The sequence below is a fragment of the Aspergillus udagawae genome (assembly GCF_001078395.1).
Source record: "Aspergillus udagawae IFM 46973 DNA, scaffold_2, whole genome shotgun sequence".
Classification (NCBI taxonomy): domain Eukaryota; kingdom Fungi; phylum Ascomycota; class Eurotiomycetes; order Eurotiales; family Aspergillaceae; genus Aspergillus; species Aspergillus udagawae.
The window spans coordinates 3,013,413-3,036,519 of NW_025091265.1; the positions used below are offsets into that span (position 1 = coordinate 3,013,413).

At 51.4% G+C, this 23,107-nt stretch overlaps 8 protein-coding genes across 8 annotated transcripts; 5 read left to right on the top strand and 3 right to left on the bottom strand.

Annotated features, from left to right (window-relative positions):
• Positions 1 to 631: 631 nt before the first annotated feature.
• Aud_003379 (glutathione S-transferase family protein) lies at positions 632 to 1,552 on the top strand (the record flags this gene model as incomplete). Its single annotated transcript, XM_043288329.1, has 3 exons — positions 632 to 714; positions 820 to 873; positions 925 to 1,552. 3 exons carry the CDS (start codon positions 632 to 634, stop codon positions 1,550 to 1,552), a joined length of 765 nt encoding a protein of 254 aa, XP_043144264.1.
• A 350-nt stretch (positions 1,553 to 1,902) lies between these two features.
• On the top strand, positions 1,903 to 4,166 carry bbp (putative zinc knuckle transcription factor/splicing factor MSL5/ZFM1; the record flags this gene model as incomplete). The annotated part of the gene is made up of 8 exons (XM_043288330.1): positions 1,903 to 2,062; positions 2,123 to 2,336; positions 2,402 to 2,619; positions 2,834 to 3,057; positions 3,113 to 3,221; positions 3,276 to 3,481; positions 3,540 to 4,067; positions 4,125 to 4,166. 8 exons carry the CDS (start codon positions 1,903 to 1,905, stop codon positions 4,164 to 4,166), a joined length of 1,701 nt encoding a protein of 566 aa, XP_043144265.1.
• A 548-nt stretch (positions 4,167 to 4,714) lies between these two features.
• Aud_003381 (anion exchange family protein) lies at positions 4,715 to 6,993 on the top strand (the record flags this gene model as incomplete). The annotated part of the gene is made up of 5 exons (XM_043288331.1): positions 4,715 to 5,124; positions 5,195 to 5,343; positions 5,403 to 5,490; positions 5,543 to 6,039; positions 6,098 to 6,993. 5 exons carry the CDS (start codon positions 4,715 to 4,717, stop codon positions 6,991 to 6,993), a joined length of 2,040 nt encoding a protein of 679 aa, XP_043144266.1.
• Positions 6,994 to 7,248: 255 nt separating this feature from the next.
• dbp8 (ATP-dependent RNA helicase DBP8) lies at positions 7,249 to 8,880 on the top strand (the record flags this gene model as incomplete). Its single annotated transcript, XM_043288332.1, has 2 exons — positions 7,249 to 7,760; positions 7,821 to 8,880. The coding sequence occupies 2 exons, from the start codon at positions 7,249 to 7,251 to the stop codon at positions 8,878 to 8,880; spliced, it is 1,572 nt and encodes a 523-aa protein (XP_043144267.1).
• A 344-nt stretch (positions 8,881 to 9,224) lies between these two features.
• On the bottom strand, positions 9,225 to 10,537 carry Aud_003383 (uncharacterized protein; the record flags this gene model as incomplete). Its single annotated transcript, XM_043288333.1, has 3 exons — positions 9,225 to 9,878; positions 9,935 to 10,126; positions 10,196 to 10,537. 3 exons carry the CDS (start codon positions 10,535 to 10,537, stop codon positions 9,225 to 9,227), a joined length of 1,188 nt encoding a protein of 395 aa, XP_043144268.1.
• A 1,720-nt stretch (positions 10,538 to 12,257) lies between these two features.
• Positions 12,258 to 15,001, top strand: Aud_003384 (putative glutaminase; the record flags this gene model as incomplete). The annotated part of the gene is made up of 5 exons (XM_043288334.1): positions 12,258 to 12,520; positions 12,597 to 13,005; positions 13,066 to 14,071; positions 14,122 to 14,252; positions 14,312 to 15,001. The coding sequence occupies 5 exons, from the start codon at positions 12,258 to 12,260 to the stop codon at positions 14,999 to 15,001; spliced, it is 2,499 nt and encodes an 832-aa protein (XP_043144269.1).
• A 480-nt stretch (positions 15,002 to 15,481) lies between these two features.
• On the bottom strand, positions 15,482 to 16,894 carry stm1 (putative telomere and ribosome associated protein Stm1; the record flags this gene model as incomplete). Its single annotated transcript, XM_043288335.1, has 5 exons — positions 15,482 to 16,037; positions 16,101 to 16,245; positions 16,362 to 16,532; positions 16,622 to 16,640; positions 16,874 to 16,894. The coding sequence occupies 5 exons, from the start codon at positions 16,892 to 16,894 to the stop codon at positions 15,482 to 15,484; spliced, it is 912 nt and encodes a 303-aa protein (XP_043144270.1).
• Positions 16,895 to 17,946: 1,052 nt separating this feature from the next.
• On the bottom strand, positions 17,947 to 19,640 carry Aud_003386 (bZIP transcription factor; the record flags this gene model as incomplete). The annotated part of the gene is made up of 4 exons (XM_043288336.1): positions 17,947 to 18,248; positions 18,328 to 18,837; positions 18,888 to 19,104; positions 19,455 to 19,640. 4 exons carry the CDS (start codon positions 19,638 to 19,640, stop codon positions 17,947 to 17,949), a joined length of 1,215 nt encoding a protein of 404 aa, XP_043144271.1.
• Positions 19,641 to 23,107: the final 3,467 nt, after the last annotated feature.

A 23,107-nucleotide genomic window follows, 5' to 3' on the forward strand; every position in this document is an offset into this window, starting at 1 on the left:
GTACATAGCTTCCTCCTTATAGCTTCTCAACCCTGCTGTCTGCATTCACGTCCGTCGGCTTATCCTTCGATCGAGTAAACCTATATTCTCTTCATCGCCAACGATCGAGAATCCAGGCTGCCTTCAGGATTCCCAAACTATGATGAATCATAGATACATAGTGTCTTACCTACCATGAATTCCGTAAACTCAAAACCCCACACAGAGGACATCTCCGAACCAACCATACCTCTCTACTTCGTATAAGCAATCAATTAAACACGGGTTAACACGACACAGACAATACCTCTATGGCCCCAGACACCATCTTCATTCACCAAAGCCCTTGTCTCCAAATCCGAGAACACTATCTTATGTTATCTTGGATTAGAAATCGTGAACTGGGTGGGGCGGCACAACGCGGATGGCATCATTATAAAGTCAAAGGTATTAATCATCGAACCGCGGGATCGGCGGGGCAATTGGGCCGATTAGCAATGCGGCTGACAGCTTCATAAAGCTGGGGTCCCCAATTGCAATAAGGACAGGATTTCAGAAAGAGAATTGGAATTTGTTCATGCTTTTGTTTCTGCAGAGAATTGGGTCAATCCGTGCATACTCTACTCTTAAACGACCGATTACAACATTCACCATGGCGAACAGACCTGACATTACGCTGTATACTACGCAGACTCCTAATGGGATCAAGATTTCCATTGCGTTGGAGGAGTTGGGGTATGGCTTTTTTTTTTTTTTTTTTTTTTTTTTTTTTTTTTTTTTTCCTTTTCTCTCTGATCGATTTCTACTATCTGTTCTGGGTTGGCTGACATTGTTGGATAGACTCCCATACAAGGTGGAGAAAATTGAATTCTCCAAGAACACTCAGAAGGAACCGTACGTATTGACGTGACACTCATGGCCAGAACCCATACTAACCCCGACCAGCTGGTTCCTCGAAATCAATCCCAATGGCCGTATCCCGGCCCTGACTGATACCTTCACCGACGGCCAGAAGATCCGACTCTTTGAGTCCGGCAGCATCCTCACCTATCTGGCCGAGCAGTACGACAAGGACCACAAGATCTCCTATCCCAGGGGCACCCGCGAATACTACGAGACAATCAGCTGGCTGTACTTCCAAAACGCCGGCGTCGGACCCATGCAGGGCCAGGCGAACCATTTCGTGCGCTACGCCTCCGAACACATCCAGTACGGTGTGGACCGGTATGTCAACGAGACGCGCCGTCTCTACGGCGTGCTCGATAAGCACCTCTCCACCTCCAAGTCCGGGTACCTGGTCGGCGACCATATTACCATCGCGGACATCTCGCACTGGGGCTGGGTGGCGGCCGCTGGTTGGGCTGGCGTGGATATCGATGAGTTCCCGCATCTCAAGGCCTGGGAGGAGCGCATGGCCGCGCGCCCTGGCGTTGAGAAGGGCCGCCATGTGCCTGCGCCGCATACCATCAAGGACCTACTGAAGGATAAGGAGAGGATGGAACAGGAGGCAGCCAAGACTAGGCAGTGGGTTCAGCAGGGCATGAAGTCGGATGCGGATAAGGCGAAGCATTGATTACGGGCGTTATTATATTATGTAAATACATATTGAACCAGATTTCTCTCTTAACTGACAATAATTCTGATGCCTTTCTGAATTCTCTCATTCTGATAAGATAATTCTGCCTGAGCAGACCTATGGATATCCATCCAATCGATAGGACGAGTGTTAGCCACGTGATTGGCTTATCCCGGTTCCAAAATGTCACGTGGTAATCAAAGCTTGCCACATCGTCCCTTGACGTTCTGGTTCAGACTCAAACAGTATTTAATAGCTCTTGCCCTCACTTCAATATTGGACAGAGCTCTGTGCTTACTTACCAGACAGATTAACTCTTGTATCGCAGCTTATCGCACCAGGACAAAATGGCCTGGCGCAATCAAGGAATCACAGGTTCCAACAACATCCCTCTAGGCCGTCGGCGGTTTGGAGGTGAAGATGGCCCAGAGGAGGAGAGTCGCACCGCGACGCCTGCATCTGTCGGCGGAGATAATGGGGTCAAGCGTGGCAGAAGTCCAGTCCGAGGTACGTATTTGACGTATTTGTATCATTTCCATTCGATTTACTAACTCTCTTCTTTCCCAGCGGACCCTCCTGCTGACGGTGTGAAGAGGCGCAAGAAGCGCAACCGTTGGGGTGATGCTCAGGAGAACAAGGCTGCCGGTCTCATGGGCTTGCCCACAATGATCATGGCAAATTTCACCAATGAACAGCTTGAGGCTTACACACTGCATCTTCGTATTGAGGAGATCAGTCAGAAGCTCCGTATCAACGATGTTGTTCCTGCGGATGGTGATAGGTTCGTCTTCATCCCCTTTTTTCTCATCTCCAGGTGTTCACCAGAGCTAACGATTTTCTGTGCAGATCCCCATCGCCGCCTCCGCAGTACGATAACTTTGGCAGACGTGTAAACACTAGGGAATACCGTTACCGGAAGCGTCTCGAGGACGAGCGCCACAAGCTTGTCGAGAAGGCCATGAAGACCATTCCTAACTACCACCCGCCCTCTGACTACAGGCGCCCAACCAAGACCCAGGAGAAGGTCTATGTTCCAGTGAATGACTATCCAGAGATTAACTTCAGTATGATAACTAACCCTCTAACTCCTAACCATTCCTGCATTGTGTCGTTCTTGGCTCTCTGCTCGAGTCGGGCCCGTGAGACATCGCCTTGTGATGATGTGTCAAAGGCTCGCTTCCTGCTAACCCTTGCTACTTGACTATCTTGCTTTCATTGCTTTGCTCTCCTTGAATAACCATCGTGAACTAACACTTAGCTCTTTGCTACCTTTTAAAGTTGGCTTACTCATAGGTCCTCGTGGAAATACCTTGAAGAAGATGGAGACCGAATCTGGCGCCAAGATTGCCATTCGAGGCAAAGGCTCCGTCAAAGAAGGAAAGGGTCGATCTGACGCGGCTCACGCTAGTAACCAGGAAGAGGACCTCCATTGTCTGATCATGGCAGATACGGAAGAGAAGGTTAACAAAGCCAAGAAGCTTGTGCACAATGTTATTGAAACAGTAAGTTTATGTGCCTCCGTTGGGACGAAATTCAGACCCTAATGACGCTTGACAGGCTGCCTCGATTCCCGAAGGCCAGAACGAACTCAAGAGAAACCAGTTGCGGGAGTTGGCTGCTCTCAACGGTACCCTCCGGGACGATGAAAACCAGGCTTGCCAGAACTGTAAGTTTCCAGATCACTATCCTTCGCATTGAATTGCTTAACTAACTCGCTCAGGTGGCCAAATCGGACATCGCAAGTACGACTGTCCCGAACAGCGTAACTTTACCGCCAACATCATCTGTCGCGTTTGTGGCAATGCTGGCCATATGGCACGCGATTGTCCTGATCGCCAGAGAGGTTCCGACTGGCGGAATGGCGGCAGTTACGGCGGTGGCCGCAGAGCTATCGGGCAAGGTGATGCTGTCGATCGTGAGATGGAGGTAAGTTCAATTTTTTTCTTTTCTTTATTCTCGAATAACAGATGCTAATTGTCAACAGCAACTTATGCAAGAATTGTCCGGCGGTGCTCCAGGTCCGGACGGCCAGCCTCCTCGCCGCATCGAGGCCGGTCCCGACCACGGTTACGATGACCGTGACGCGAAGCCATGGCAGCGCGGCCCTCCTCCCAGCGATGTGGCTCCCTGGCAGCAGAGAGGGCGGGACAACCGCTCTCGCGACGACTACGGATCCCGCGATCAGGGCAGTGCACCTCCGTGGGCAGGACAGAGCCGTGGCGGCGATTATGGATACGGATCGCATGCAGGTGGCTACGGTGCCCCTGGTGCTGCTGCTGCTGCTGGTGGCGCTGCTCCTTGGCACCAGCAAGCTCCGCCTCCACCACCCGGCGGAGCAAGTGCTTATGGATATGGGGCTTATCCCGGTTATGGCGCAGCTGTGCCTGGTATGGGCGCCCCGGGGGCTCCTCCGGGTCTGAGTGTTCCACCACCTCCGCCCGGCATGCCTTCCATGTACTACGGCTCTGGCAGCCCTCCACCACCTCCGCCTGGTGAAGGACCCCCACCTCCTGTACGTTCTCCCCTTGGATTAACTAGAGTTCAAACAAGATTGCTAACTCGCGCATAGCCTCCAAGCGATCTCCCCCCACCTCCTCCCCCTTCTGCATAGACAATATGCAGCACGAAGGATGTTTCAGCAATAACCCGTCGCAGTCATGAAAAGTGAGATTACAGGAAGTATCGGCAAACACGATAAGCGCGGGGGGAAATTGGCCATTGGTATTTTCAGAGCTAATATGGGCGTTGACATTGATGCCACTAGTGTGTTATAATTGATTATCCATGCAAATTGTTGTTTCACTTGAGATCCTTCCGTAGAATCCAGCGTGATAGTGTAGCGCGACCTCTGGGTTTCGTGTAGATGTCGGGGGACTGCAATGATGTCAGCAGTAAAAGGAATTGAATAGCCCAATTGGGCGATTCCGCCATGCCTAGAAAACCGGTGCCTCAGGCTTAAAATGTTGTTTATCCATCATTGCTTCTTTTCCCATCTCCAAGATTTAGGAGACCTAAGTAGGATTGAAATATCCTCCTGACACCAGATTTCCTGTAGCCGCAGAGCGGTTGATGTGGTCTCGCCCATCTCACTTCACTGCCAGCACAATTCGTCCTGGCCAGGAAAGCGCGGTACAAGTGTACGACTGTACACCGTACAACATGCAGAGAAATCGTCGAGCCTCGCACACTTCTTCTCGTGAAGAGATTCCCGTCCCCTCGAGATCAAATCTACACACTACAACCTCGCATGGCTCAGTCCACTCATCTCACTCCCAGCAGAATCCTTGGCAATCCGGGTCGCAGCATGCCCGACTAGGAAGTGGCAAATCGCACTCCCAGCACTCCCAGCATCAGCATTGCGGTGTCTCCCAAGGACAGCATGGTGCTGAGGGTCTGTCTAGGGTGCAGACCGGGGTGTCGTCTGTGCGGACGAGCAAGTGGTGGCGGGTACGGCTCTTCCGCGGCATGATCAAGGACATCAAGCGCAGGGCGCCTTTCTACTGGAGTGATTGGACAGATGCATGGGATTATCGTGTTATTCCTGCTACTGTCTATATGTATTTTGCCAAGTGAGTATGGCGTTAAGTTCCTTGTCTGGGCTGTTTGCGGAGTGGAGAGAGAGAAAGCTGACTGGTACAGTATTCTGCCTGCTCTGGCATTCTCGCTGGACATGTTCGAGAAGACGGAGCAGAGTTATGGGGTTAATGAGGTTCTTCTGGCCTCTGTTCTGGGGGCTGTTGTTTTCTCGGTCTTCGCTGCCCAGCCTTTGGTTATTGTTGGCGTTACTGGTGGGTTTGTTCAGATTTCTGGCAGTTAGTTGTCAGGATGCTCATCTGTCTAAACCTAGGTCCGATTACGGTCTTTAATTACACTGTTTACGATATCGTGTCGCCGCGTGGGACGCCCTACCTCGCTTTCATGTGTTGGATTGGGATGTAAGACCCCCCTCGCTCAGATAATTATCATACTCTGTGCTGACTGTCGAAGCTGGTCGTTGATTATGCACTGGATTTTGGCCATCACCAACGCTTGCAATGGTCTGACTTACGTCACCCGCTTTTCGTGTGACATCTTTGGGTTCTACGTGGCCTTCATCTACCTGCAGAAAGGGATTCAGGTTCTGACCAGACAATGGGGCCAGGTCGGGGAGACCTCCGCCTACCTGAGTATTATGGTTGCCCTCCTTGTCCTCATGAGTGGATGGATTTGCGGAGAGCTTGGCAACAGTACTCTATTCCAGAGATATGTCCGTAAATTCTTGGAGGATTACGGTACACCGTTGACTATCATTTTCTTCACTGGATTCGTCCACATCGGCCATATGAGGGATGTCGATGTTGCGACTTTGCCCACCAGCAAAGCCTTCTTTCCCACCGCTGATCGTGACTGGCTGGTGGATTTCTGGAATATCAGCGTTGGAGACATCTTCCTTGCTATTCCGTTTGCCCTTCTCCTGACAATTCTATTCTACTTCGACCACAATGGTGGGTTGCACTTCCGAAGGTTATCGTTTGAAACATAGTGGGCTGACATACTACCTAGTGTCATCACTGATTGCGCAGGGAACAGAGTTCCCTCTACGCAAACCCGCTGGCTTCCACTGGGATATCTGGTTGCTAGGTCTCACCACCTTTGTAGCTGGAATTCTCGGTCTCCCGTTCCCCAATGGACTGATTCCACAGGCACCCTTTCACACAGCTGCACTGTGCGTTACACGCGATGTCGCGGATGAAGATGATACCAACAAAGGCAAAACGATCCGCGTCACTGACCACGTTGTCGAGCAACGAGTCAGTAATCTCGCTCAGGGTCTCTTGACCCTGGGCACCATGACCGGTCCACTTCTCGTCGTCCTGCATTTAATCCCTCAAGGCGTCATGGCGGGTCTTTTCTTCGTCATGGGAGTACAAGCCCTCCAGGGCAACGGAATCACGCAGAAACTCATCTTCCTGGCTCAGGACAAGGACTTTACGTCCCCTTCAAATCCGTTGAAACGAATCGAGCGCAGGCTCGCCATTTGGGTGTTTGTTATCATCGAACTGATCGGCTTTGGCGCCACATTCGCCATCACTCAGACGATTGCAGCTATTGGATTTCCGGTGATTATTCTGCTGCTTATTCCGTTACCCTCGTTTGTGCTACCATATTGGTTCACAAAAGAAGAACTCGCCATTCTTGACGGCCCCACGGCCAGCCCGTTTACTATGGAAAGCGTTGGAGGGACTTATGGTTACGACGAGGTTGAACTGTCCGCGCCTTCGGCTGTGGATACGTCAAATAGGGGCTCGAAGAACCCAGACTCAGATGGAGGCGTTATGATCCGGAGAGACTCGTCTTCGGAATCGCCTATCGAGGACGATTTGGAGAGAGGAGAGTCCTACGAATTGCAGCCAGTGTCTTCAGTTCGAAGGAGAAGTACGACGAGCAGGGCGGATTAGTGAGCCAGTGGTGGATATGACTGTGACATTGACAGGATCGATTTCGCCATATATACACTCGCATCTCAGAGGAGATAATAAAAGCAGCCCAATACCCCTTGTATTTATAAACATTCGAAAGAATCTATTGGACGACGTCGGCTTGTATATAAGTGGTGTAGTCACGTGAATATTACACCGCCTTTGCGCGGTCACCTTTTTTTGCCAAAGAATTTCGAAGAATTTCAGCGTCGCAAAAGATATTCAACAAAGACAATGGCGTCCCCAAATCCTGCAGAGCCGGTATCTGAGGATACGCACGATACCTCTAGTGATTCCGAAGTAGACCAATCTGAGATTTCGACGCGAGCCCCCAAAAGACGACGACTTTCCGAGTCCTCTGACGACTCGTACGTTGCGCCAGCGCCGCTCCCCACTCTCTCCCGTATCAAGAAGAAAGGAACGCAGGATGCGACACCGGCAGCACCAGCAGGTCAAGAGAATCCAGTGCTGATCCGCGATGCGTTGGAGATCGGGCTGCGGGAGGAAGCGTCGTCGTTTGCGGCGTTGAATGTCGCGCCGTGGCTGGTTGGGTCGCTGACGACGATGGCTGTCAGGAAGCCAACGGCAATTCAGAAGGCGTGTATCCCTGAGATTCTCAAGGGGAAGGACTGTATTGGAGGAAGCCGGACTGGTTCCGGTAAGACGATTGCGTTCTCGGTTCCGATGCTGCAGAAGTGGGCGGAGGATCCGTTTGGGATATTCGGGGTTGTGTTGACTCCGACGAGGTATGCTTCCCCACGGTATGGGATAAGAGATAGATCGAAGCTGATGGGATGAGTGTCTAGAGAACTTGCGTTGCAGATTTTCGAACAGATCAAGGCCATTTCCGCTCCGCAGAGCATGAAGCCTGTTCTCATCACCGGCGGAACGGACATGCGACCTCAGGCCATTGCTCTCGCGGGGAGACCGCATGTGGTGATTGCGACTCCCGGCCGGTTGGCCGATCACATCAAGTCGTCCGGCGAAGATACAGTGTGCGGCCTCAAGCGGGTCCGCATGGTCGTTCTCGACGAAGCCGACCGACTGCTCGCGAGCGGGCCGGGCAGCATGCTCCCCGACGTCGAAACGTGCCTCTCCGCCCTGCCTCCCTCCAGCGAGCGGCAGACGCTCCTCTTCACCGCGACGGTCACCCCCGAAGTCCGCGCCCTGAAGGACATGCCCCGATCCGCCAACAAGCCGCCCGTCTTCGTGACCGAGATCTCCACGGAAAATCAGGGCTCGGTCCCCCCCACGCTCAAACAGACCTACCTCAAGGTGCCGCTGACGCACCGCGAAGCCTTCCTGCACGTCCTCCTATCCACGGAAGCCAACGCCTCCAAACCCGCCATCATCTTCTGCAACCACACCAAGACCGCCGACCTGCTCGAGCGCATGCTCCGCCGCCTCTCCCATCGCGTCACCTCCCTGCACAGTCTCCTGCCGCAGTCCGAGCGCAACGCCAACCTCGCCCGATTCCGCGCCTCCGCGGCCCGCATCCTCGTCGCCACGGACGTCGCCTCGCGTGGTCTCGATATCCCCACCGTCAGCCTGGTCATCAACTACGATGTCCCCCGCAACCCGGATGACTACGTGCACCGTGTCGGTCGTACGGCGCGTGCGGGCCGCAGCGGCGAGGCCGTCACGCTGGTCGGACAGCGGGATGTGCAGCTTGTGCTGGCGATCGAGGAGCGCGTCGGCCGGCAAATGGAGGAGTGGAGCGAGGAGGGAGTCAGTATCGAGGGTCGGGTGGTGCGAACGGGTGTTCTCAAGGAAGTCGGTGAGGCAAAGCGAGAGGCCATGGGGGAGATTGACGAGGGGCGGGACGTGTTGGGACGCAAGCGGAACAAGCTGAAAAAGGTGCGGTAGTCGCACAGTGTCATGAATATAGCATCCATCACATAGATCTTTTAGCGAGTTTTCTTTCTGGTCAATTCAGGGTTTTGTCTTATACTGCTAATTCGTGGTGGAGTCTTGCCACGAGTGTACATGATATTGATATTATAATCATAGCAGCGTCTCAAATCCCTGGCGTACATGTCTATATCGACTATCCATCCAAGCATTCATCCATTGTACCTGTCAAGGTCCACGTTTATCTAACGCGTAGGGCTCCATAGACGCCTTGACCGCATCTGCTTATTGGTCCGTTATATACTGTACAAGACGTATATCATGCATCATGTATCAACCAGCAAAAAAAAAAAAATGTATCATCCGCTGCGGGTATCCGAGACCGACTGGCGTCGTTTATCGGACGTATTCATCAGCCGAAGAAGCCCATCGACCGCATCACCCTTGTGTGCCGGTGTGGCCATTCTCTCTGTTTTATTGTCTTCATCCCCGACCTCGTTGTCATACTCATCCGTCATGTCAATGGTCCTCTTGCCTCCGTTGCGTGATACGGTGGCCGGGGGACTACTCAGCTGCATTGCTGTGGGTGACTCAAGCGTGTCTGTCCGGCGATGGAAGCTCTTCTGGGTTGGCGTCCTTAGCGGATCCGCATCCTCCTGGTTGGCGGTTGTCCCAGCTGATAGAGGTGGGGATGAGAGGCCAGCGGGTGCGTCGGATGAGTTCTTTGGGGTGGGGTCAAGTTCGACGTCTAGGGCAGGTTCGAGACTAGGTGGTGTTTTCTTGGACGGTGATGTTGAGGCGAGTGCTGCTGCTGCTAATACTGCTGTTGCTTCCATCGCTGTGTCGCGCCGGGGTGCCGGGTCTCGATCGGTGTGCTGTTGACTCAAGGCGGGCAGCGATAGTCGCGGGTATTTGCGGCTGTGAGCTTCCAGCTCTGATAATCTGCGGTCGAACTGGGGGTCTCGGACGTGGCGCATTGCGCTCCGTATCCGGCTGCGCAGTATACTTGCTTTCTGTTGTGTATTTGTGAGATAGAGGCCGGGTTACAGGTTTGGACGCGGTGCCTTACTTCCTGGATAAACAACTTGCGGGTAATGGGGTCTTCGGGAATTGTTCGTGTATTGGTCTTGGGTGTTTGCTTTGGACTCGGGGTGTCGATTATATTTACAATGTCGCTGAGAGGTAGTCGGCGTGTTTGTTGATGGGATTGTTGTGGCTCTGTAGACTGGGTATCATTCGAGGGCATCGCGTCCGATCGTTGCTGTTATGAAGGCAATTTTAGTACCAAGGTCGCCAGTCCTAGAGCTTGATCGGGGATCGATGAACATACCTGACCATATTTTAGAGCTGTGGCCTGAGTAATGGCTTTATCCTGCAAGCTGCGTTCATGGTTTCCCTCCACCTGTTCGACACGTTGGACCTGCACGATCTCTTTGTTTATTCGGGACTCGGCCTCCACTTGGTCGATCGTACGCTTCTGGCCCACAAAAGACGGTGAAGGAAGAAGCTTCTTGGGAGAGTGGTTCTCAAAGAGTGAGCGTTTGACTGGTGAAATGTCTGAGACAGCATCCAGATGTTTACTGCGTGCGGGAGACAGACACGCGTTGGGGGTCTTGTCGCCCAGGATGCGTCTACCGTCTTTGACGGGACTGAGGTTTGATGTAGATTGCATTGTAATGAGCTTGAATGAAAGGCAGGGAGGAATTAAGGATTGAGACGACCGGAGGGAGGTAGAATTGCGACGACCACATTCAAAGTATATGAGTGGGACAACAGTAGAGGACGATCACCACGCGAGCTGTTCTGGGGCCAGGAATGTTTCAACCCAGGTCAGATAGGCGAGGAATGTATACAGAGGAAGCAAAGAAAGTACAATTGAGAATCCAATCTCCTCCCCAAAGAAAAGCAGGTGGTAGAGAGAAGGAGGGAAAACAGCGCGTTGGAGATGCGCGTGTGCAGTGGCTGCTGTATAGTACGGCGTAAAAGTACCTTAACAGTACTAGTGGTGGTGGTTGGTTGTACCCACGCAGTATTCAATGGTACCTCCGCTGTTGACCAGGCCCACTCTGAAATGTCACCCGCGTCTCTCCACGCGTCGTGAGAAGAGATAGTTGACAGGAGTAATTGATTGAACAACTCGAAAATCATGAAGTGGTTTTCAGGGCTAGCTTGAGCGCAACTGTCTTACTCGACATTAAGCTGTATTGAGGCTGATCATAGATCAAGATCAGATCTCTGGTGCTCTTATGGATGGTCCCAGGTACATCTCATGTGCCCCGTGGTACCCTGACGATGAAGTATAACGATCACGTTGAGGAGAGATCTTTCTATTGGTCATTTTGTCCCATTGTCTCTATGGGAATCCAGAGATTCAAGAAGTGATACCCCGAACTTCAGGTTAATCAAATGGACGGTGATTTTGATTTCTGATGCTTGTTTTGTCCTTCATCAGAAGCATGTTCCTGAGGTGTCTAGAGATATAACCACAATCCTCGATCAATGCTATGTTCCACCATTTCAAATGCTTCATTGAGACGTTCTTGATAGTACTGTCTTGCTCTAACTAGTCTGCTCGCGTTCACGATATCTTATTCAAGCCCAGTAGATGGTCGATGTAGTGTTGATGTATATATATAGCCCTCCACGACCGTACGATATTCCAGGATTCGAAAACATGCGTGAATTACTTTGATACAGACTATCTACGAGCCTTGATCCTTCCCTCTCCATATTACCATTTAAAGGACATAATCGTTCTGTTCTTTGAACACTCAGAATCTCCAACAGTCCTCTTAAAAACATCTCCGCATGACATCATCTCCTTGGCTCAGTGATCCAAAATACCTTCAATCATCACTCGCAACTCCGGTTCATCAGATATATATATATTGATATCAACATTGCTCGAATTGGAGCTTAGTGTCTCAGCAATCATCAGCGAGACGCTGATCCCAGGCTGGCTTATTTGCCCAGTCAACATCATCTGATCCTCCTAGGCTCTTCCACTACAGTCTCCCGGGCTTTCCCCGCATTCTTCGCCAGGGACTCACTTGTTGTGTGGCTTGCCGTGCTGCAGCGCCCCCCCATCATCCACGACTGACTGGACTGACCAGACTGAATCCCTCTCTCAGTCGATCATTGCGTCTCCAGTGGTCCTGTAGCCACCAACCGGACGAATTGCATCGTCCGTCGATGTGGAGTTGAGTCAATCTGCCTGTTTTAATACTGATCGTCAGTCAGCCTTTGAACAGACCGCCCGGAATCCTCTCTCTCTTAAACCCATTGCCCTCCGTTACACTGCACTGTATCTTTTCCCGTGTATCCCCTTTCTCTGCATGTGGATCTGATTGTAACCTGATTCCTAGTTACACACTCTGCCGCACACCGACACAATGCGCTCATCCCTTGCGGTGCTGGCAGCCGCTGTTGTCCAGGCGGCTGTCGGTGCAGCATCCACCCTCACACCTCCAGTTCTGCCGTTGACAGTGCGAAATCCTTACCTGAGCACTTGGTTGGGGGATGCCCGAGAGGTGCCTTGGTCCAAATGGCCCATGTTCTATACTGGGGAAGAGCTTGGGCTCTCTCTGATGGCCCAGATCCCCAGCACCGGCACTGTATATCCGCTGCTGGGCAAGCCTCATGAGTTTGTGTCCGGGTATGGTAATATTGTTATCTGTAGTTCGCATTAAATAAAACTCAAATGCATCTCAATCTGACGGATTTGACATCAGAACCCAAGTCGAGTATCCGGTGTATCTAGGGGCCAAATACGATGCTTCGACAACCAATCTGACCTACCGCATTGATTCGGCTGCCTCTTCTGCGGCTGGGCCAGTTGCAATTACGGTTTCTTTCTTGTCCCCAATTACCCCGACATCGACCCTGCGGCAGTCGATTCCTGCGTCTTACATTACCGTCTATGTCCACGGTGATGTGCCTGTCAATGTCTACATAGACCTCAATGGGCGTTGGGTGAGCGGAGATGCAGGGAGTCAAATTGTCTGGCAGCATGACACCTTCGGTTTCAAAAGAAAAACGCCGACCCTTCAGAAATGGCAATTTCGCAGACAGAATGAGCTTCTTCTCTCAGAAATCCGTGATCGAGCCGAATGGGGTTCCCTCCACTTTACTGGACCTGCTGTCAGTAATCAATGCTTTATCCCACTCGTCTTTCGACGAGATATTAACTGGCAGTCCTAGGATGTCCAATATCACTCTGGCGATGCCCACACTGTTCGCAGCATTTTTGCGGCAAAGGGGGCTCTCCAGAACGTGAACGACGACGGTTTCCGTGCCATAGGAGATCGCGAGCCTGTATTCGCATTCTCCAAGTCTTTCAAACCCCATACCAGGGCAAATGACACGCAGAACAGTGTAACGTTCACCATTGCTTTGATTCAGGATCCAGTCGTCCAATTTGCCTCTGCTCGCGGCCTGACCCTCATGAGACCACTCTGGCGATCATGGTTCATGGATCCCGAAGAGCTGCTGAGCTTCCACTACAATGACTTTACCCATGCGGCCACCCTCGCTTCCGATTACTCTGATCAGTTAGCAAAGGATGCCTACAAATCCGGGGCGTATGACTATATGGACATTGTCGCACTTTCTGCCAGGCAGGTCATGGGAGCAACGACATTCTCTGGAACCCCCGATGACCCAATCCTGTTCTTGAAGGAGATCTCCTCAAACGGCAATTTCCAGACCATTGATGTCATCTTCCCTTCGTTCCCATTCTTTATGTATACAAACCCTCGCTGGCTGGCCTACCTGCTAGAGCCATTAATCGAGCACATGCTCAGTGGACAGTACCCGAACACGTACGCTATGCACGACCTTGGGACCCATTTCCCCAATGCGACCGGCCACCCGGACGGTCGCGATGAGTACATGCCAGTTGAGGAGTGCGGCAACATTCTCATCATGGGCCTGGCAATCGTGAACTCACTCCGGTATACCGATGATTCAGCGGCTTCTTCAATTTGGTCCACACTAGGTGTTCCTCCCAAGGTCTCGGAACCACACACTGGATACTTCCCTCTGGGTGAGCTGCAGGCCTTGTCCGGAATTGATAAACAAGACGGCAAATGGGGCGGTGGTGCAGAAGGCGAGCGTCTCGCTGAGAAATGGATTCAGCGCAGCTACAGGCTCTGGACTCAATGGACGGGCTACTTGGTAGAATACTCCCTGGAACCCGCCAACCAACGTAAGACCAGGCCTATATCTTTCCTCCGGCGCTAAAGCTGATCTGAATAGTATCCACGGATGATTTTGCCGGTTGGCTTGCGCTGCAGACCAACCTAGCACTGAAGGGCATCATCGGCATCAACGCCATGAGCAAGCTGGCCGAAGTAGCCGGACACGATACCGATGCAGCATACTTCAAGGTATGTACAACTCCTACACATCACTCCTTTAAACCGCCAGCGAGCACTAACACCCGCAGAACATCTCGGACACCTACATCGCCAAATGGGAGCAATTCGGCATGTCCCGCGATGGAACCCACGCAAAGCTCGCCTACGACTGGTACGGCTCCTGGACGACCATCTACAACCTATACGCGGACGCACAGCTCTGCTTCCACCTCGAAGGCACGGACACCTTCCCGGCCTCCCTCTCGAAAGCCCAAACCCCCCTTGACAGCAAAAAACCGTCCAAAACCGGCTTCGTGCCCCGCCACATCTACCAGAAACAGTCAATCTGGTACCACTACGTGCGCCAGAAATACGGCCTCCCGCTGGACAGCCGCCACCTGTACACGAAGACGGACTGGGAGTTCTTCGCCATGGCGGTCGCCAGCGAGCGCACGCGCAGCGAGATCCTCGAGTCCGTCGCCAAATGGGTCAACGAGACCGTCACCGACCGGCCGTTCACGGATCTCCACAATACCGAGGGGCGAGGCGAGTTCCCCGGGCCCAACTTCTTCGCGCGGCCGGTCATCGGCGGCCATTTTGCGTTCTTGGCGCTGCAGCGTGCTTGTGGCGGGCGGGCGATGGAGGGGCTGGCGTTTCTAGATGATGAGTCCGATCGGGAGACGCTGCAGGAGTGGACGGCTGCTGCTGCCAGAGCGGTAGAGGAGTTGCAGACGCAGTCCGGTCGTTGGGGGTATGGGTCCGAGAATGGGGAGCTGTAAGATAAGACACTGGACTTAGGGCTTCTAACGTGGGGAGGCTGTTTGCTATGGTACTCGGTGGGATATGTCCCGGGTATCGTTGGCTATTGCGTTGATAGTTGGCCTATGTATAAGCAGTTCGAGTAGTACCAACGGCGAGGATCATTGTTCATGTAGGCACATCAATTACAAATGGACTAAGGACTGACGTGACCTATGATTTACAAGAGAGTCTAAGAATTTTTTAAGTTTGGTTTCTCAATTTCCTATTTTTTGACACTCAAATCAAATTACATAGGCCATTTTCAGCGATGGAAACGAAAACCGCGAGGACGGTGAGATTTCCTTTTTTTGAGTTGCTCTGTTTGCTCGTTCCCGCCAATTTCCATAATCGCGTCAGACTCTCGGAGAGTCGAAAGGGGGCATCAGGTCGACATTCTCTTAGGCCAGTGAAACTAAACCATTCCCCCTCATCCGGGCAACCGTCAATGCTGGACAGGTTTATTTGGCACCGAGGGTGGGGAAGTTCTTCTCGTCGACGGTGACGGGGGCGGCGCCGCGCTGCTCACCACCACGGGGAGCACCGTTGCCACGGCCACCGCGACCACCACGGCCGCCACGTCCACCACGACCACGGCCAGCGCTTCCACCACGGGGGGACTCGACAAAGCGCATGTCGACCTCGAGGACATTCTTCTCCTTGCGCTGCTTCTCGCGCCTGGCCTTCTCCTCCTTGCCCTTGATGTAGGCCTCCTCCTCCTCGGGGGTGCGCTTCAGCTCCTTGGCGTTGGCCCACTTCTTGTCGAGGTTGCTGCCCTCGTTGGGGGCGCGGACAGGCTTGGCGCTGAGGTCGCCCGCGGCGGCCTTCTCGGCGAGGTAGTCAGCGTAAGACTTGGTCTTTTCGGCGGGCTCAGCGGGCTCCTCGTTGGCGGGCGTCTGGGGCTCGGATTCGTTCTGAGCAAGGTTCTCAGCGGCTCTCTCGTCATCCCAAGCCTTGTCACCAGCCTTGTCGCCGGTCTGAGCACCCCAGCCCTGGTTCACCTGCTTGCGGGTGTCGCTGTTCGGGAATCGCGATCAGCTCATTATTCTCTTCTGTTCCAACCGAGTACTAAATGCTTACACCTGGCCAGTGCGGGACTGACGATCGTTGCGGAAACGCTCACCACGGTCGCCACGAGCGTGGAAGGCGCGGCGCTGAGGCTCCTTGCCCTCATCGACAGGCTTCTCACGGTTGTTGCGGCTGCCGGCCTGACGGTCACGGAAAGCTATCAAAAGATCGGGATCAGTCGAAATTCACCACCATCGAGTTGGTATACGACCGCGTTCAAAATGATTCGGTCCACTGTAACTCCTTGTGACATAGGAAACAATTAACACGTACCGGCCTCGTTGCCAGTGAAGCGACCGCCACGGCGAGCATTGTTCTCAGTAAGGTTGGGCTGGGTGGCAGGCTCCTTGGGAGCATCACGCTTGCCATGCCGGGGCGCAGGCCTGTCTACAGCCCGCGTAGGGGGTTCTGGCTCTCTGTTGGGGTCCAATTCAGGGTCATTGCCTATGATCGCGTACGCAGCAGTGTTAGAAACATGATGATGTAATCGTGATGCCGAGTACGACACGGAATAAAAGAAGGGAAGTAAATACCAAGAAGCTCATAGAGGTTCTATTCATATTGATGCGAACACCAGTTAGCCAATTGTTACTGTCTTGAGTCTTCACGTGTTGTTTGCTTCATATTTTTTTTTCTGCTGCGTCGATCGATAGCTCGAACCGAACCCCACCCCAATTGGTTTCTCGTTTCTCAATTCGAACCGAAATGCAATTGAGGAGCGTCCCGATCGCGAATCGCATTGCAGCATGGCAATTTCCGGGGAATCACTCGTTTCGCACACATACCTTGGACCGGACGTCCGCCATGACGCCTGGTTTTATGAGGGGCCTTCCGGGGGAAGGCTCTCTATTACCGCAGCAATTCGGTAGAAGAAAAAAGGGGGAGGAGTCGGTCAAGGTCTAAACCTGGACGACTGTCTCGATACGCGAACCTCTCCTCAAAGGGACTGGGGAGAAGATAGGATAAGGTGGATGATGATGATGGGGATAAGAGGGAAGGGGTTGGGTGTGGTGATGCGAAGGGCTTCGGGGATGGAGGCAACGTTTGTGGTTGCAACGCACTAATCGGGTAAGGTGCGGATTGTTGCTAAGCGAAACCGGCAAGTCGGGTTGTGATTGGCGGCCAGCTTCTAGGGCTTAGGGTATTGGCGTCACTCGCAGCTGCAGATGTCATCATACAAGAGTGAAGGGCGTCAGCTCCCTTTCGACGGGGCACGACTGCAACGCTACGTCAATATTAACAACATAAGAGGATACGATAGAGCTGTCATGTGGCCAGAGAACTTTGCTTGATTTGACCTTTTGCAGTCTGGCCCCGCCAATGAGCGTTTGAAGTCGAAGGGTCTCTGTTGCACACAGCACCTTCACTACGCTACAGATGTACTTTCCAGCAACCGAGGATATCAAGAGCGCAACTAGAAGGACCATTATGGCGCGATCGTGAAGAATACAGTCAGATAAAATATATATATATACTGGTAGTATAGAGTCGAGAGGAAATGCCGGATCATGCTGCAGTCTTTGCCGCCAACATCGATAATCATTTACAACAAATCTGAACTTTTTTTTTGTCCCCCTCTTGAAACATTCAAACGGAACAATTTTTCTGTCCGTTTGTGATAAACAGCAACCCAACAAAGGAAAGTGGTATCAACCGCGATGCCGAACGCCGGGTAATGCACCGAATATGATGACTTTTATCTTCCGAATCCGTGGACCAGAGGCGTCTTGTATGAAAGCAGGAAAGGACATGCCGTGAGATAATCGTTACTCGCCCCCCTTTTTGTGATGCTTTTCATTTGATACATATGCGAATTAGTAGGCCGTAACAGGAAAACAAGTGAAGTGGACAACGACGCTTAATGACGCGTATGGTTTTGCTCATAACTAAAGGGGGTCTGGAAATGCATGCTAGCGCTCAATCCGAACGGATCAGCGTCCAGCATGGGCTCGTAACTGCCGAGAAGGTGATTTGTGGCACCGTATGCTCCATTGGCTCCTTCTCCAGTATGCGGATTGAAGTTGGTGAGTTGAGGTCCTAGCGAATGAGAGCCGGGAGGGACTGAAGTAGTAGCGGCATTGAACCCGGAGACGTAGGGAGGTGCATCGACCGACTCATGTTCTTCGTCGATCATGTCCGCCTGGGCGTCATATTCCTGTTCTACACGGGAAAGAATGAGTACACGCAATCACTTCTGGAAAGAAAAACAATACAACGGCAGCAACAAGTGTCAGCTTACCAAGTTGATCGTAATGTTTCTGGAATGGCGATGGATAATACGCAGCAGAGGGCACGCGGGAGACTCTGGGACCCGGAGCACCCGGCACAGCCGATTTGGGATCGGTCGACTCGGGCTGACCGATGCTTATCGGGGGAGACGTCTGACTCAAGCTCCGGGAATGTGGGTTGAGTTGAGAGCGTGCGTGCTGGGCGTGTTGCGCGTCCATCCCGTTTGGGGACATGGCTCCTTGGAACGCAAAACCGGGAGACTTGGCGTGTGAAGGGGACGACACGTGTGATGAGGGAGTGGCCTGGAACTGAGGTGAAGGGATGCCGTATGCTCCATCACGCGACATGGCGAACGGCTCCCCTTTAGGGGCAATGCCGGCTGGAAGCCTCTGGGCCGAAGTTCGGTTGATCGCCGCTCGGTCTAGTGTTGACGGGGGTTTGGCAGCCATGATGTTAGGTTTGATTGGTGCTCCTGGCGGAGCACCGGCCTTGAGTCGCAACTCGGCTTGAACATCAATGCCTAGTCTGGTCGTTAGTAAGGAACGGAGGGGACAAATGATGTTGACGTACCCTTCTCTAATAAGATCCTCTCCAGTAAAGAATTCTTATATCGGAGCATCAAACATTCATCGGCAGCTGTACGATGATTCTGCTGTAGAGTCTGCAGGGTTTCTTCATTGCGCTTGATAGTGGTTTCAAGTTGACGGATGTACTCTGTGCGACGTTCTCGGAAAGCCGCCTGAGCTTGTCTGTTGCGTTGTTTGCGTTCCTCCGAGGTGGCATAGATCTGGATTAACTGTTAGAAAAAGAGGAACCAATAGAAAGTAGAGATGAAAATCAAGCCAAGGAGAAGCAAAAATAGAAAGACAAAAGACTAAGGTAAACAGGGGAAAGGTAGAGATAAGGGGATGATCAATCATCATGATAAATGATAAAGCGAAATTTAATGCGGGGCCCCAGATTTGAACACAAACACATGGGAAAAGCACACCACATTAACGCAGGAACAAGAGATAAAGATGTAGATAAGATATTTCATGTGTCAACGGCTAATGCTAAGCCTTTTAACAAAAAAGAAATAAATAGAAACCATAAAAACCGACAACAAAAAAGTGGTGAAGATAAGGATTTACGTACGGGTTTTCTTCCACCTTTTCGCTTCTGTGTCTGGGCTACGTCCTGCATTGGGACTTCACCCTCTGCTTCAGGCGTTGACACTGATGAACTGGTCGATCCCTCCGGCAAGGGTTCTGACTTAGGCACGACCGAATCCGTGGTCGTGTCATTGTGATTTGAATTGGAGGTCTCGACCATAGAGACCATTTGTGATTATAGCGACGATGCGCCTGTTGCCTTTCTTCCTTGAAATTTCCGTGTCTTCCCCTCTTCCCCGCCTACTCAGCCAGGACGGAAGAGGCAGAGCTCAAAATGAGAGAAAAAAGATAACGAAGTATGTATGTGATGGCACTATCAACCCCGATTGCGATGAACCGGAGCTGACGGACTTGTCGCTCGAAGCCGCGCCTAGAGGGGGAAAAAAAAAGATAATGGATAAAAGGGGAAAAAAACCCTAATAAAAATAAAATAAAAAAAAAGGCCGATATGGAGATAAAGATCTTGAATCCTGTAGGGCTATCGATCAAACGCTGGAGACGCGCGGCTGTTGCGGGTGGTAGTCAGGTTGAAAGAGCCTAAGTCGATATGTGACATAAAGGAAATTGATGATGGAATAAGAGATACAGCACGATTGCTAAACCGTTAGATTGAGGATGGTAAGAGGAGGAGGAAAAGGGAGTGGTGGGAAGATGTGAGGTAAAATTATTTACTAACAAGAAAAGGATCTTATAATTAGTTTGTTCTAGTGACTTGGGGCAAGAGTTCAAAAGAAGAAGAAAAAGCCCACTTTGTCGCTTGAATCCAATTGTTGATTGAGGGAGACACCTGGAGAGGAGTAAAAAAAAAAGAAAAAAAAAAAAAAAGCGGAAAAAAGCGACTTACCCGTGGTAGACACCGGAGACTGTAGCCTGTAGGCTCAAACAGAGCGATAGCCTCAGATGTCATGCTATGAACTCGCTTTCTTTTCTTTTTTCTACTTAATCAAACTATTACCCACCCCCCTTCCCTCAGTCTGTCTAACTCACCAAACAGGTGATTTCCCCTCGTTTTGGTCAATTCAGTAAATTTTGATAATCCTGCACTTTCTCTTTGCTTCTTTACTTCTCTGTCAGCGAACGGAAGGTATCGACCCACCAAGACAAGTCTGATTCATCAAACCAACCGAAGATCCGTCAGGGCACAGTCAAGAAACAGCAACGTGAACAAGGCGGTTGTCAGTCGTCAGTGTGCACCCCCTCGAGGTTGTGCCCCTGTGGACTCGTTGGTCCGTCTAGATCGCCCCTCAACGCCATGTCCCAATGCAGGCAACAGGTGGGCTTGGCCGTATTCTCATTTCCAAGAGACCGTACGAGCCATTTCTCTCAATGAACAGCATTGAAAGTTGCCCAGGTTTTAGCTATGTTGCTTTGCTGTCGTAACTACCTCCATAGGATCCCAAGCTCCATCCCCTTCATCGTTCTCCCACTCGTCTACGCATCTCATCTAGACGAGGTTATTCTCAGGTTGGTAGTTGTCCGCGGAGAAACCATATGACGAGTGAAGTGCGGATAGGCCAATACGCTCTTGTTACCATTCTTACAAGCCAAGAATACCGTATTTCCTCCATCCTCTCAGATCTCTGATACTGGAAAATTCTGCTCGGGTGTCCCTGGTACACCTCTCGCTTAATCTCCCTTTGAATTTTCACTATGATAGATATTGGAGGAGTTGAATTTTCACTTCCCGACAAATCATGTTCGCATCCGCAAACTAGTATTGTGGAATTGCAAAACTATGGCATGGTTCTTATGTATGGCGTGCGGAGTACAGCACGGATGAGACCCGCCGATGCCGGCTTCCATCGGCTCACAGTACGGAGAACTGTGGACGTCGTGCAGTTCTGGAACGTTCAAACAAAACATACCACTCGATCAGAAGGCTCGACTAAATTACCCTATAAGGACTCCCTCCTAGCAGAAGCATTATTACTATTGATTCTGGGCTATGGCACATGACCTTCCCTGGCAGGCTACTATACCTCAACACACTGTTATGGTCACATAGGAGACCTCCGATAAGCCTGGCAGTCTGGCATGTCACTTTCCGCGAGGACAAAGAAGACACGTACCTCGTATCCCTGTCGCCTATCACCATCTAGTTGTGAAGGGGCTTACCCAAGAGCTAGAGACACAGGCAAGGAGTGACATCACGAGGATCACCCACGGGGCACATCATCTGATGATCTGAGCTTTTCCCTGCACTCTTGGCAAACAGTCAGGGGGGGAATGAGGGGTGTCTTTTCCGCGGGGTAGACTAAACAGCTAGCAGGATGCCAGTGAGGCATTGTCGTCTCACCATGATCTTTGTCCTTTATTGATCATGATGGTAAAAGTACAATCGTCAAGATGCAGATTCATAAGTCCTCCATCCCGGGATTGCAGATTCCTCTGGTATCTCATTTCTAGATAATTTTAGAAAGGGAAACTGTTACAGCGACTCAACTCGGAGTACAACGTGCTAAAAGGGCTCTACTTTGTTGCCCCTTTTCAATAATGGGATCTTATTTTACATACTAATTTCCTTCTAGTGAATCAATCCTTTCCTGAAATCCCTTCGAAAGTGAGGTCGGACCCTGCCGATTCATTTTACCAACCCGTAGCTAAATAGTAGGTAGTGCTCTCCAAGAATCACGTCGACTACGGAGTAATCAGGTCTGCCTCGTGAATTAAGAATCAATGAGCCAGGAAGCCAATGGCCACAGGTGGCAGGTCGGGTCGGGTTTGACACTTAGAGACCCTCCTACTAGGACTTGGATAGCCGAATTCTAATGGTTATGCTATGATTAGTTAAATCCAACTCTAGAAACATCATAACCTCGAGCAACGACAGTGATTCACTGTGCGTTTGAAGATACTCGTAATTTGTATGCCTATCTTCTAGGATTGATCCCAGGAGCAGCTGTCGGGCGATGAAAGACGACCCCTTTCCAGGCAGTATGAATCCTACTCTCTCGAATCCACCGGGGAAGAAATGGCAAGAGATGTGAGGCGAAGGAGACATACAGCACAGCAAGCTATAGCTTACTTGACTCTGCCAATATCTTCAGCGCTGCTTCAAATATGTGCCGTTTGCCAGCATTTCCATGGCTCACATGCATCAAGGTCTGTGGCCGTTAGGATTACCGGAACGTAACAGGCAGCACCGCACGCATCCAGTCAAGATTAACTGCCAATTGAGAAGACGACTAAGACGTCCAGAAGCATTGTATCTGTGTGTGAAGTTGGAAATATTGGCAGTCGATACCGGACAAGTACAAGCAATTTGCCTAGAATCTTAGTGCGCCCTTTTAAAACTTTCTCCTGTTTGCTTAGTAGGTGCTAGACAATATGCTAGACAATAACCACTGGCAGCATCTTTGGTGCCCGAACCCCAGGACAGAATCAAAAAACATAAAGGCTGCCTACTTACCTGGACACTACGGAGCATGGAATCGCCAAGGGCACGTAGACCTGGGCTCGGACGCCGAAAATGGACAAAATCCGATATATTGACCAAAAGATGAAGCTCTATAGAGAATGCTTGAATGTCTTGCAAGTGGACAGCGGACCGGTGAGCCAACACAAACACGGCCCTCGCACCATCCAATATAAGCACACACACACACCAGACCTTGTCTTATCATCAGGCCTGTCTAT